The 14,329-nt window shown below is 45.5% G+C and overlaps 2 protein-coding genes across 2 annotated transcripts in view; both read right to left on the bottom strand.

Annotated features, from left to right (window-relative positions):
- The window catches only part of USP12 (ubiquitin specific peptidase 12), a 55,599-nt gene extending 52,140 nt beyond the window's left edge, over nucleotides 1-3,459 (bottom strand). The window contains exon 1 of the mRNA XM_083169876.1: nucleotides 3,302-3,459. Within this exon, the coding sequence (XP_083026002.1) occupies nucleotides 3,302-3,349 (48 nt within the window). The 5' untranslated portion in view covers nucleotides 3,350-3,459. The remainder of the gene's footprint in view (nucleotides 1-3,301) is intronic.
- Nucleotides 3,460-9,698: 6,239 nt separating this feature from the next.
- LOC146059189 (uncharacterized) lies at nucleotides 9,699-11,500 on the bottom strand. The gene is made up of 2 exons (XM_083171313.1): nucleotides 11,157-11,500; nucleotides 9,699-10,106 (listed from the first exon to the last, which is right to left on the bottom strand). Exons 1-2 carry the CDS (start codon nucleotides 11,353-11,355, stop codon nucleotides 9,997-9,999), a joined length of 309 nt encoding a protein of 102 aa, XP_083027439.1. The 5' UTR covers nucleotides 11,356-11,500; the 3' UTR covers nucleotides 9,699-9,996.
- Between the last annotated feature and the right edge of the window lie 2,829 nt (nucleotides 11,501-14,329).

Below are 14,329 nucleotides of genomic sequence, written 5' to 3'. Positions count from 1 at the left end.
TTCATACTTTGCTAAAACAAACACCAGATTTAAAATGTGCTTGTGTTAGGAGGGCCTGATTAGGTTCCAGGCGCCCATGCCTAATCCATGGCACCTGGGACCCCTTGTAATGCTGCTGAACGTGTGTATGGGCATTTAGGCTGTAGCCTAATCACACTATTGGTTGATAACATGATCAAATACATAGCTTCAGCATTCAGATGCGAACACTGGCCCTGACCCGTGATTAATTAGCTTTATCAAGCATGCTTGACATTAATTGCCGGGCGATAATGACGCTCTGGGCTGCTCATCGCTATGGCCACTACACATGGAGAGATGTAGGGGCATTTTCTAAGCAATCTGAGACTTGACAACAACGGCACAGAGGCAAATACCTGCTCCCAGACTTAAGAAAAGGTCATTTGTGCACAAAGTGTCTTATTTCAACCGAGGTTAAATCCAGGTGTCAGGTAAGGGATCCACGGTTTAGTTGCGATTTAATACAGTATATATATTTTTTTATTAAACTCCTTTCATACAGAAAAAGCAAATTACTGAGTTAAACATCCGATAATTTGACATTCAACACGGGTCATTTTCTTGTGTGAAAAGGACAACCCGGGTCAAAATTCCCGGGTCTAAAGGTGCCCATACACTATGCGATTCTGACCCGATTTTGGCACTTTGGGCCGATAAATAGGGTGAAATCTTCCCAAAGTCACGTGTGTGACATCCGCAGCGCACGAGACCGTGGTGGGTGTTCAACAGGACGGGCAGCGGCGGGTATTAGAATTATAAAATAACCGGTCAAATGACGGTCCAGCCTCTGATTCACCGGGACCTGAAAAAGGCTAGGGAGGTCAGGCAGGACAACTGTCGTTCTCCAACTTAAGTGCCCTGCTCTAGGGCACAAAACAACATTGCGGACCTAGTTTTGCCAGATTTCTGCTCCCACACCCGGAGGAAAGCAAGCAGGAATCCAGTAGTCGGACTTAACAGAGCAGTGATTTGATTAGCTCCAGACCCTCCCTCCTGATGCTATTCCCAGTGCCCTGAACTTAATAAACCCCAAATACGCCACTCTAGTCAATGTGTACCAAGTGTGACATTGTGGGCGATGGGACACTAGCAATGTCTCCTCTCAGTCCTGCATGCACGGATGATAACGTGAGGGAATGCGTAAACGACACAGCAGGTAAACACAATGCACCCCATATGTCACTCTGATTTGCCAGATCAGGGGACATATCATCTAGTGCAGGGGTGGCCAAACCTGTCCTCAAAATCTACCAACAGTGCATGTTTTCCAGGCAACCTGTGGATCTATAGTAGGAATGAATGCAGCAGGTTTGAAAATGTGACAGTTAGTAATGACTTCAGCTGTGCACCAGCTAGGTGATCTGGAAAACATGGACCGTTGGTAGATCTCGAGGACCGGTTTGGCCACCCCTGATCTAGTGTGTACCCAACTTAACAATCAGCAACATAAAAGCTGTAGTCACATCCATTCTGTTTCATCCTTTTATCTGGATCCAGGTGGGACAGAACCAGATATGGAACAAGAGACCCTGTGCACACACATACATATAACAGAATGGATGAGCAGAAAAGGAGGACAAAAAATGTGCAGCACATTTAGCGTACTTCCTTCTGTGTTCACAATCACTATCTTGTATTAAAATGTGAACGAGTTTCTTTGACGGAATCAATGATCCCTAAAGAGCTCCCACCTCTCCACCTCCATCTCTCCCGAGTCCAAGCACAGGAAAGAACGAAGGGAACACGTGGTAAGAACTTGCCCGCTGTAATGAAAATAAATGTGTTTAAGATGCCAATCATTTACAGCAAGTTTTTTTTGCCAGTGGAAAGTTTATAAAACTCCAGTAACACTGCAACATTATTCTCTATGGCAGCAATTCATGATATCCCACAAGGTCAAACGCTATATGCTTTACACCCTTGTAATATCGGTCACAGAAGCTGAAGTAGCAATGCGAAAGACTTCCAAAAAGGCAACATGAATTTCTGGTTTCTGCAGTGAATCCGTACACAGCTCAGACACCACACGGCAACAACCCCTAGCCTACTGTATACAGCCCGCATTAGTAATAATGTGCCTGGATCATAATAACGATTCAGCATATGTAAACATTCTATAAGAACAAGCTATAAAAAAGTTAATGACTGCAATCTTCCAGTGTGTAGCATCAATAAAATAATCCTTATTTCACATTCCTGTCATTTCGAGTTAAGATTTACACACGGGCAAATACTGGAAATCATTGCACAAATGAGCACATTGATAACAAAAATACAAGCAAAAAAAAAACACATCCCAACATGCCCTTTGGGCTGCAGGATTGTACGGCTCACGCAGGGACACCTTGTGACACCTGCGGCTGAGCCAGACAACCAAAATGCACCTGACAGGAAGAGAATCACTGCTCCAATCTGTAACCTTTGAACCCAAGTCTTCCAACAGCTGTGTTATGTTTTGAAATAAACTCCAGGACACATACTGCAAGCTGTACGCAATATACTGTACATCCATTTAAGCAACCACAGATCAATAACACCAATGCATACAAGTGCTTCTTATCACCGCATTTTGTCCATGGTGTACAGCGGCATGTTACAAATATGCATATATACCCAACAAGAATAATGCAGAAGCATTACAGAACGCTGCATGTCTGGTTTGCAAAACTGGTTAATGTGTTGCAGAAACCTGGTTACCTCTGCAGGTTATCAGACAATTAATGGGATTTTTTCTGGAAACACTGCTGGTGTGACACTAGCGTGAGCTGGAGTGTGCCACACTGTGCACCACATGCTGTGTATGCACCATTGCATTTATTATATAGATAGGAACACCTACAGTATACCCAATAGCACCAGGTCCACACCTGCTCCATAGCGCTGATCCTGCCTGTTAGCATGACTGGGGACCACCTGTGGCCATGGCATGTCAGAAGGCAAGTGACAGCAGCATGCATGGGTGCAGGTAGTCTATGCCTAGGACTGATGCTGTGATTGCACACCTGCAGCCCCTCTACCTGCGTGTGCGGCTCTGCCAGGCGCATGGGGTGAGAGGATGGCACAGTTCAAACAGCAATGCACAGGACTACAGCCTTATAGGTCACTGCACCGGTCAGATCAGGTCTAGCATTAGGCCGCAGTGCATCCCCAGCCTATCCTACAGCTGCGTCCCGCAGAGCAGGCGCGCTCCCCGGAGCAGCCCCATGTCTCCCGGACCCGGGCACCGAAGCTGCACGTTCCCCTTCCAGCGGCTCCGACTCGCAGGGCCTCTGACACCTACCATGGTACAGATAGAAGCGATCCTGGAGACTGTCATTAGGATTTCCATCCGCCCGGCGCCATCTTCACCCGATCACCGCCAGCAGCAGACAGCAGCAGGGCAGGCCGGAGCTAGGCGCGCCCCCTGCTTATTACCTGCGCGCCCCCGTCTGCCTGCCCGGCGCGAGTCTTCTGTGCGCGCTCCCGGAGTGTAGTAGGGCCTCTGTGGGGTGTTGAGGGAAACAAAATGAATAATACTCTGTTTTAATATTTTTTTAGTTTCAATACTGAGTTTATGTTATAATATTTAGTAAAGGGAGATATAGGACATCACTATTTGATTTTTACTTTGCCCAATAACTAGGCATTGTTTCATTTTATTTCCAGTGCTATTTGAAGTAGTTATTTTATCATTTTATTCATGAACACAGCACTGACTATCTAATACCCCTTTCACACTGACAAATATTTCCCTGGGTTATTGCACATGAATGCGCAACCACCCGGGAAACTGGTCAGTGTGAAAGGGTCCTGGAAGATTGTCCCGGGTCCAAGTCGGTCCTGGGATTTCATCCCGGGTCTTGACCAGGGTTGGACCTGGGACGGTCATGGGTCCAGGGGCAGTGGGAACGGGTATCCCGGGTCGACGCGACCCGGATCCCGCTCACTGTACTTTAAAAGCGTCGCTGGGAGATATTGACATCTCCAAGCGCTGCCCCGGCCCCATTTCCCGATTACATCACCCACCTGGCTTTATGCTGGGTCGGGCAGCTAGTATGAAAGCGCTTGCAAGATGAGTCGCACCTGGGACTTTGTACCCGGTTTGCAACCCGGCTTGCACCACTTTCCAGTGTCAAATTGGTATCCATTGCTTTTCTGTATAGAATATACACTTATCTTGTTCTGCGACAGATAATAATGGTTGGAGGGATGGTAAATGGGTTCACTTTAAAGAGGATACACATGTTATGTTGGAGTTGAAAGTGTTAAGAGTTTAATAATGTCAACATGTACTGTATGTCAAGAGGACATTCTGATTAGCACAACATCAACGTCATTGTTGATATCTAAAGGCCCCAATACGCTAGTACAATACGGCCCTTTTTCAACCCGTCAGGTGGAACAATCTTGCAAAAAATGCCCTTACATATTTATTTATTAACAGTTTCTTATATAGCGCATACATATTATGCAGCGCTTTACAGAGTATGATTTACCTCCAATTCCGATCAATAGGTTCGGATCCGGAGATTGTCAGGGCCACCAGATGGATCTGTCGTATCCCACAGCCATAACTGGGATCACATGTAATACATTGTATGGAAAAGGATCGCATAAGATATATAGCATGCAATCCTAGCTGCCGGAAGTTGCCCAGGTATCCCAGGCGTTGCTACATTCGATACCTTGCACAAGTGTATAGGGGGCCTTAAAACCCACCCCTGTGCAAGCCTGCGAATGGGCTGCTAAAATATTGTAGCCCCAGCAAATAGCTGCAAATCCATATACAAGCACTCACCATCTCTGGGAAAAACACCTGGGGGTGCCTGTGTTTTCCCTGACACGCCGACTAATGGCTGGTTATCAGCCTCCAAATGTCATCAGCCTGTCAATCAACTTGCCAGCAAAAAAATTAAAGCAGGATTTTTTCGCAGAAAGGCCCTGCGGATGCATGCTATGATCCGTGCACATGCATAGTCAATCAATAATTGGATGGCCTGCAAATTCGCAGCCCTCCGATCAGGTCTGAATAACTCCCTATGTCATTGACATGTCAACATAGTCTCAATGAGAGACTATGAGATGCCATGTTGGCATCGTAAGACTTAACATTATAAGTGTCGACTTGGCTAATGTATACACTCTGGGGCCAGTATTCAATTATCCCCCATCATTGGTCGAGGGTCATTATCACACAGGTTTCACTGCCACTGTGTGCTTTCAACTGAAAATTCTTGAATTTTTTTTTTCTTTTTTTGCCCAATTTGCCTTAGGCTTAGCAATCCTTTTTTTTTTATAAAAATATGTAAAAACTTTTGTTGGCAGAATGTTTGACTTATCTACTTAAAATCATGATGGACCTCGAAGGTTCTACCACCAATGTTCTGTCTTTTTAAACAATAGATAGCAGAGATCTGTGCATGAGCAGACATTTGCCATCAGACTGATGCTGCCAATGTATTCTTAATGTACTGGATGCCAACAATGGTGTAGCATCAATGGCAAGTCATCGATGGGACACACAAACAGACTTGCCATTGGCCACAGAGCCTCAATGGTTGCAAAACCATGGATGGAGATGAACCACCAGGATAAGTAAATTGTAACCACTTCTTTGTTTTTAGTATCTTCGCTTGCTCTACTTTGCAATAAATTGTTTCATTGAAGTACTTTTCATTTATAATCACTTCACATCTCAATTCATCCTGTTCTCATACTCATACTATGGAGATCTCCATCTCAGTCTTTTGCGCTACAGTAGTCTTTTTTTTTTTTTTTCATTCTTTTTATTAGAATATTTTCATTTACAGAAAAAAAAAAGAAAAGAAACAAATTGGTAGGCACACATGCCCAATGACTTGCTACACAGTCGTTTTTTCAGTTCGTTCCATTGCACATTTTCGCTTCAAATAATGCAGAAACAAGTATATTCATCAAAGGGAATTGCGCAGGATCATATGGGCAAGGTGCAAACAATTATGTTCAGTAGCATGAATATCAATACAAACTATAACCACAACAAGACAGAAGGGTTGGGAAAGAAGGGATAGGGAAGAAGGGAGGGATAGAGGTTGCATAGTGATTGGAGTGACCTATATATTGAAATATTAAAATATTGACAAAACACAGGCATCACCTTAAATAATCTTAGCCTAGGGAGTAGTCCAGAGATGAGGTAATTTTGTAGTTTCATCTAACGTGTTTATAAACAACGACCATTTCAAATAAAATTTGTACACTCCATTATGAATGTCTAATGTAGGGTACACACCACGACGACCCGCTCACGATGCACATCGTGAGCGGGTCGTCAGTGCCTCGTCCGACCCGCTCACGGTGACGCAGGGGGGCACGACCCGCTCACGATGTGCACCGTGAGCGGGTCCGATCCGATGGCGACCCGCACCCGGCTGTATGGTCGTTCTTCAGATCCTACCTGCAGCAGGTAGGATCTGAATAACGACCGACCCGCGGGGCCGCGCATCAGATCGGGATCGGACCAGAACAGGGAAAAAAGGGCCCAATCTACCTACAATCTACATCCAATTGGTCGGAATTGGATCTAGATTGAGGGGATGGGGCCATAGTCGTCCTGGTGTGTACCTACTCTAAGCGTGCATATTTTCTCTCGAAATACAAAATTTGTATTAACTTTCGCTTAACAGTGGACAGTTGAGGTGCTGCTTTCTTTATCCACATAATTAAAATTAATTTCCTTGCCAATGTGCAGATCGTCAACAGAAGTGGCAAAGCTTGAGTGTCAATCTTTTCTAAGTTCCGCTTTTGAAAATTTAGTCCCATGCACGCTGAGGGATCTGGGGTAAGATTTACTGAAAAAAGTCACGTTAATGAAAGATAACTTGGCACCAAAATCTCCTTATTTTATAGCAGTCCCACATACAATGTGAGAAATTAGCCTCTGCGGCTCCGCATTTGGTGCAGCGGCCTGTTTCCTCTAGAACCATATGTCGTCGTTGGTAGGGTGTGATGTAAGCCCGATGGATAGTACGTAAATGTACTTCTTGGAGGTAGGAGGATTTGAGAGACTTCATGGACAACGTATGTAGCTGTATAACGTCATCCCTTGTTTTTACGAATACATGTGAAGTTATGCGCGTCCCCTCGCCACGCTTCGGGCTCGCCACACTTTATAAAATCAACTCCACGCCGACGTGGATAGTGGGGGTATAAAAAGGTCGGAGGACACGTACCGCCGCCCCTCGCGGGCTCGCTGCACTCGCCACGCTTCGGGTTCACGTTTATACTGGGGGGTGGCGTGGGGGTGCATTTAACATTGTAAGCACCCATTAGGGTGCTTATACAAGTTATAATCGCATCCGATCGCATTGTATGGCATTGTATGCCATATAAAATGTCATACAATTTTAAAATTGTATGACATTGGGGAACATCGCACGATATCGCATCGCATACCATCGCATGCCTTATGGTCTGCGATGCGATGGGCGCCGTGATACTACACAAGTACCGACTGTTTTTTTTTTATGCGTTTATTTAATGTTTTCAAAAAAGTAAGTAAACAATAGAGCAAATATATGCTTACAAGAGACATAAGTATATAATGTACATGTCAAACAAGATGATATTTGTGGCATGTCACTGGTACAATTAGCTGCTCAAATTCAACAGATTGTTTTAAACAAATTAACCGCTAAGGATTTGGAATATTGCAGAATAACCAATTACTCGGTCAGGAGAATTAAAACTCAAGAAATCCTGACAGCGTCAGGAAAACAATCAAAGATTTGGATACTCTTAAACAAGGGGGGAGAGCACGGAGGGGGGGGGGGGGGGGGTAGAGGGAAAGAGAGGGAGTGGAGAAAAAAGAAAAATAAACAGAAAGATGGAGTATTGAGGAGGTTAGTCGAGATAGAGAAAGGCACACCTAATAGTAGGCCCAGGGCAGATAAAGTGATAGAGATACAAGAAGAGACCTAGGGCCAGATTCTCTAAGCTTCAAAAGTGATAAAATCCAGAGTGATAAACAGCCAGCCAATCAGCTTCTACCTGCCATGTCACAGGCTGTGTTTGAAAAATGTCAGGCAGAAGCTGATTGGCTGGCTGTTTATCACTCTCTATTTTATCACTTTTGAAGCTTAGAGAATCTGGCCACTAGACCGGGTCCTAGATACGGCTACACCGATCAGATTAGGTGAAAAACAGTGACGTTTTCATAGCATTAGTAGTTATTCGATCAAAATGTGTGTCAGAGCAAGAGGTCTGAAGTGGAGTGGGTGTGGGGATCCTGTAGGGTAGTGCCATTATAACTGAACCAGTTAGACCATATCAGGAGGAATTTGTGGGAAGCGTTATGAAGGTAAGCCGTAATTTTTTCCATGGCAGCAATGTACCAAATTTTATTAATGAGCTGCTGCCGGGAGGGGGGGTTCGTGTTCTTCCAGTGACTGGCAATGAGACAACGGGTGGCACAAAGAATATGTGTTGAAAGCTTGTCTGCCTCTTTGCTCATATCGTCAATGGGGAGGCCGAGAAGGAAGGACCATGGCGATTTAGCTATAGGGCGGGTAAAGACCCCACTGAGGAGGTGGGTCACCTCATTCCAGAATTCGTCTAATTTGGGGCGTGACCACCAAATGTGTAGGAAAGTACTCTCTTTCCCGCAGCTTCTCCAGCAACATTCGGAGGTGGAGTTAAATATTTTGCGCAGACGTGTTGGGACTAGGTACCATCTAAAGTACACTTTTAGTGAATTTTCTTTTATCAGAGTCGAAATAGAGGATTTGGCGATTCTTTCCCGAATCAATTACTAAGATTCATCATCTGGCGGATCAAAACACAAAAAGTGTAGAAAAGTCCCAAGGCGCTATCTGTCCTTGCAGCCACCGACCCAAATGGAGGAGCACTCGGAACTCCTCACTGGCAGATGCTTTGGAACAAAGAAAGGTCTCGATGGCGCTGAACTGGTATGTCTCTCAAAATATGTGTTGCTCGTGATTTAGGGCAAATAAGTATATGAAAAAAACGTATTAGAATTTTCAAAAAATTATTTTAAACGAAGGTGTTTACAAAAAACACTTAGTGGGGGGGATTCGTACCCAAACTCACTGGTTAAATATGTGGTAAAGGTGTATAAAGGTATCTGTTTAGGGGGTCCACCCTTGCAGATAGAAATAATTTGAATACCAAGGTAGTTGAACAGTGTCCTAAATGGCGTACCGTACTCACTGTATATACAGGAGCTTGACGCCTATAAAGGTTTCTTTTGTTGACACTTAATACGAAAAATGTTCAAATATCACAAATCGGTGCCTACCGTACTCACTGTGCAGGTAGGTGGGATAAACATATAGTGGTTTCTTTGAATGGAGCCAGGTCTCTCAAATTCTTATCAACCCCATCCCGGGGGTGTACAGTATATACAAAGGCCCTTATTCTGATCGGTGCGGATATTCCCGAATTCTTACGGTACAGTCCGCACGACACGCTGTGCGGCGGCGTGCGGGCATCGTCCGTAGAAACGCCCACGTGTCCTCCGCATTCGGACGGACTCACTCTTTAAGAACAGGGCGTGTGTACGGACGACATACAAACCGTGCGTGTGCGGTGGAAACGTACAGATTCTTGCACGGTCTTACCGCGTCAGAACGAACGGAAAGCTGTCCGTACGCCCCGATGCGGAGTATTTACACACAATCCAACACTTTTGTACTGAGTACACACAGCGATCACATGACCCACTTAGGCTATTAGGCAACCTCCTGAAAAAGGGATTGTTATCAATTTCAATCAATTAAATGCTCATCTATACTAACCCACATTCCTACTTCATTCATGACACACATTAACCCTTACAGCATGTGACCCTAACATACATCTATATACACTATGTACATTTTGCTTATTTTAAACATTTTAAACAACTTACACATATACTTTAGCATGTTAGGAAAAAACACTGACAACTTTGAACTTTAAATAAATATTTATTCAGAAACAAGAATAAAAAAGTGACAATTAATTTTCTGCATCAATGATGCTGTCCATGAGGCTTAACATTTGCCGCATCAGGCCTCGTAGACGAAGGAGAGCCCCACGGCGACCCTCCTCTGCTTGGGCAGGCTCACCTGTGGAGGAAATTCAAATTTAAAAATGACTAATGATATTCATGCATACATTTAACATAGTCAAACCTACATTTTAAACATGCATTGTGACAGGTGTGTGTGTATATATATATATATATATATATATATATATCTATATATAAATATATATATATACACACATATCTAACTATATATATGAGACATACACCTATACATACATGCATACATACTACATGGAAAGCCTGATTTTGGCCCTCTACCCTTTACTCTGTAGAACACCTCACAGTCATACTGCTCCTTCTCAATCCAAACCCACCCATGACTAAGCTCTGAGAAGCATGCCACGCGCTGCACCAATCACAATTCGGCAAACAAAGTTCAGTGTCTGTTATATGATGGAGCCTGGCAGGGGAGTTACACAACTCTCAGGAATGCTCAGTACATTTGTGCAATCAAGCATGGCTTGCCTGCTGATGGTCTGCTCCAGAAATCATTGTCAGAATGCCAGTTAGGGGAGGCTGCAGCACTAACCCACTCCCATGCTCAAAAGCATTACTAAGACCAAATCCACACACAATTATGGTGCAAAACATACATGCAGACCGCAGGGGGTGGTTAGCTAGAGGAGGGCCCAGGGGCACTGACCACTTGTTACTCCAGTATAAGCCACGCCTGTCCATACTCCATTTAGGCCATACTGAATCTAGTTTACAAAGATCATTCACCAGTAAACTCTACTCACCTATATGAGGCTACAGATTGTATGCAACCAGCAGGGACATGTAACCCTTACATGAGCAAGCCATCCCTTTCTTCCTGGATACAGATTAACTACACAGGTTCAGTGGCACTTCAATTCGACCTGAAAGCCATCCGCACAACCTGTGTCATTAATATGTGTCCAGGATGAAAGGGATGGTTTGGCCACCCTATCTAACCGCAAAGTGTGTCTGTTGCTACCCAATTTGTTGTTTGCCTTTATAGTATTTTTAAACACATTTGAATCAACAGTGCTACATATCAAATAGTGGATGTCAAAAGGAATAACGATTCTTTATGTATACATACCACTTTCGGCCGGCTGCTCCACCTCACAGGCCTCCTCATCCTCCCCCTCTTCCTGGGCCTCCTCGGCTGGCACGACCTCCTCCTCGGCTGCCACCTCGTGGTCGAAAGCCACCACCTCTGCCTCCACTGGCCACACATCCTCCTCCACTCCATCCCTTTCTTCCGCCACCCCTTCTTCATTTTCTTCCTCCTCGCCCATAGCTGGCTCCGCCTCCTCCTGGGCCTGGGACGCCTCTGCCTCCTCCTGGGCCTGGGACGCCTCTGCCTCCTCCCGGGCCTGTCTTGCTCGTGCACGTGCTGTGTTTGGGAAAAATCAAAAAAGTGCCAATTAGTGGTAATTTGTATTAAGCCTTATCAACCTATAAATGCAAAGGTTATAAGTACTGAAAATTGTACATGCAAACAGCTCCTCAGTGGCCTTTACAAAACACAGCCTGTAACATGGCAGGTATGCTGTGACATTTGGCCCATTGTAAGCATCACAAGCATTAATCCTCCCCAATAACATATTTTATGACCATTACAGGGTGTCAAACAGGAAGTAGCACTCATATATTGTATGCCATGTTTAACTCATGATCAGGCTGGTGACCTTAGTGGATTAAATAATGTCAGGTAAGCAATCATGTCCAAATCCACATTTACTGTTGAAATACTCACATCTAGCAATTCTGGCCCTTATTGATTGCAGCCTCTCTGGCTCCCTGCGCCGGAGGTCGGACCACCGCCGCTCCAGCTGAGCGATGGTCCGCCGCACCTGGGTGCGTGCGTATATACGGCGGCGGGCCACCGCATAGGCAGAGCGTTTCTGCCTGTTCGTTATAAAGGGGCCCGCCTGCCCCAGCCTGGTCTCCATAACGGAGACCAGTGTCCTCAGCTCTGCTGGCGAAAAAGGTGCTGCTCTGCCATAAGCCGCCATCTTAGCAATGGCACAAATCAAACAATCATGTGCTGTCATTGGTTGATCAGAGTGATATTTGGTATTAACTTTATTGTTCATTTTTACACTAACAGCGTGTATGCGCCCGAACAGACGGCTAACCCATTGCATCGCACACCCATCCTAAACAGTGTAAAATAAGATGGAAACACATTATATCTAATCTATAACATTCACCAAACATGGGTATAAGCAACAGGTGAAATAGTCTGCATCACTAGACACTTACACCTAACTCAACAAGGTACTAAACAGCTAATTTATAATGAAAGCTATGCAGCAGAAACATAGCAAATAGTGGCAGACCTTTTCCCAAAATTAGGCCATGCTGCCATGTGTACACTTACCTTCTACTGGCCCCTACTACAGAGGTGGAATGAAAAGTAGCTAGCATCTAACCTGAATTTGGAGTGCTTTCACATATGATTTGGATGCTAGCACTGATTACTTGTGGCTAAGTGGTGGACTGGATTGACATATGGAATGGGTAGTGTCAGTTGTACTACATAGCAAACAAGTGCACAGTACAGAAGTACATTCAAATATACATTTCATGTGTGACCTCAGTTTTATTTGGTCATTGGTGTTGGAATCTGCATTTAGCTAATAAATCAGACTTACTGAGTTTGCCAGGTTTTTTGGAAATATTTTTCAACACCAAGGGGCGGCCCGTATGCGCCGCACGGTTGACGCTGGCGTACGGGACGCGGCCGTACGGAACGCAGGTTGCAGCTGATTAACGCCAATTACAGAAATAGTATTTAAAGTTGTCCTAGTGCAAACACTTGTTGCAAACATGGCTGGCTCAGAGTCAGAGGAAGAGCAGGTGGTGCAGAATCTCTTGTCCCGCATGGAGGCCAACACCACCTATGTCCCCCTCAACCCAGAGCACCCAGATGGCCCATCAACATCAGGCCAATCAGCAGCTGGCCCATCCTCAGCATCAGCAGAATCATTGGGAACACAGCAGGTGGCTTCCCAACAGAGTAGCCAGCCCAGCACTTCAAGTACAGCAACCGGTGGCCGTGCCACTGGCCGTGCCCGTGGCCGCAGTGGGGCAACAGAGGAACCAACCACAAGAAACATGGCATATGAACCGCGGGAGCTTGATATCCTGGTGACCCGGGCACGTGATTTAATAGAGTGCCCAGCGGTCAAGTTGACACACACAAGGAGATGGAAGATCTGGGAGGAGATAACGGCGGAGATTAATGCAGTGGCTCCACAAGTTCGTCAGACGGAGCATGTTAAGAAGAGGCAAGTACATGTGTGTTACATTTGAGTAGTACAAGTCCAGTAATGTTTACATTCAATATTAGATGGAGTTGGGCAATGGGTGTTCATGTTGCTTGGAGGCACAGACATGTTGGCCATGACATTGAATTGATAGTTATTGGAGGGTGACTGTTTTTGTATCTTCTAAGGGTTGGTTTGAAAAATGAATATAATGTAAGTTTGGTGTCAGTAGGCACATGTTGTATTATGTTTCATATTGCAATGGGTGCTACAGCAAACATGAGGAGTTACATGTATTAATATGTACACTTTGATTGCAGGTGGCACGACTTCAAAGGCAATCTCAAGAAGAAATTGACCCAGCGGTGGGAACACAGCCACACCTCTGGGGCTGGCCCCATGCCATCAAAGCTGGAGCTCACCCCCCTGGAAGAGATGGCCCAGTGCTGCATTGCAGTGGAGGAGGTCCGGGGGGTGAGTACTATAGACAGCGAGTCCCCAGCGGAAGTGATGGCTTCTACGCTTGAAGGTAATTATTTGCCAGGCCATAAGTAGATGTTTTAAATTTGGCATGGAATGTGTGGTAATCATAGGCGTGCGCACGGGGGGTGCCAGGGGTGCACAGGCACCTCCTAATGATCGGCATCCCCAACATTTGCAGCACCTCATTTTCACCGGCAGCAGCAATGACGATGCTGCTCGGCCGGGCTGGCTGCTGATAAGTGCTGCTGCGGCAGCATATTGAAGTGGTCCCCGCTGCAGCCTGCCCACCCGTGTCCAGCAGCCTACTTCATGTCTGCGCACAGCCCCCTGTTGATTGGCGTCCCGCTGCTGTTGATCTGCAGGAGCTCAACAGCAGAGGGACACCAATCAACAGGGGGCTGTGCGCGGACACGTGCACTCTTTTCTTATGGGCGTCAGACTCGCCTGCTATGCTGTGCTGTCTGTCCCTCTCCGTGAAGGTGTGCAGAACGCTTCTGTGGCTGCTGGAGGGTGA

This window comes from Crinia signifera, chromosome 2 (assembly GCF_055691185.1).
Source record: "Crinia signifera chromosome 2, ASM5569118v1, whole genome shotgun sequence".
Taxonomy (NCBI): Eukaryota; Metazoa; Chordata; class Amphibia; order Anura; family Myobatrachidae; genus Crinia; species Crinia signifera.
This window is presented reverse-complemented; position numbering and strand designations above follow the sequence as displayed.

Bases quoted from the DNA above. Each gene is read 5' to 3' on its own strand.
- LOC146059189 (XM_083171313.1), bottom strand. From the start codon at position 11,355: ATGGGCGAGGAGGAAGAAAATGAAGAAGGGGTGGCGGAAGAAAGGGAT. The intron at 10,107-11,156 runs GTATGTATACAT...TTTCCTCCACAG, and splicing joins GGAGCAGCCGGCCGAAAGTG to GTGAGCCTGCCCAAGCAGAG.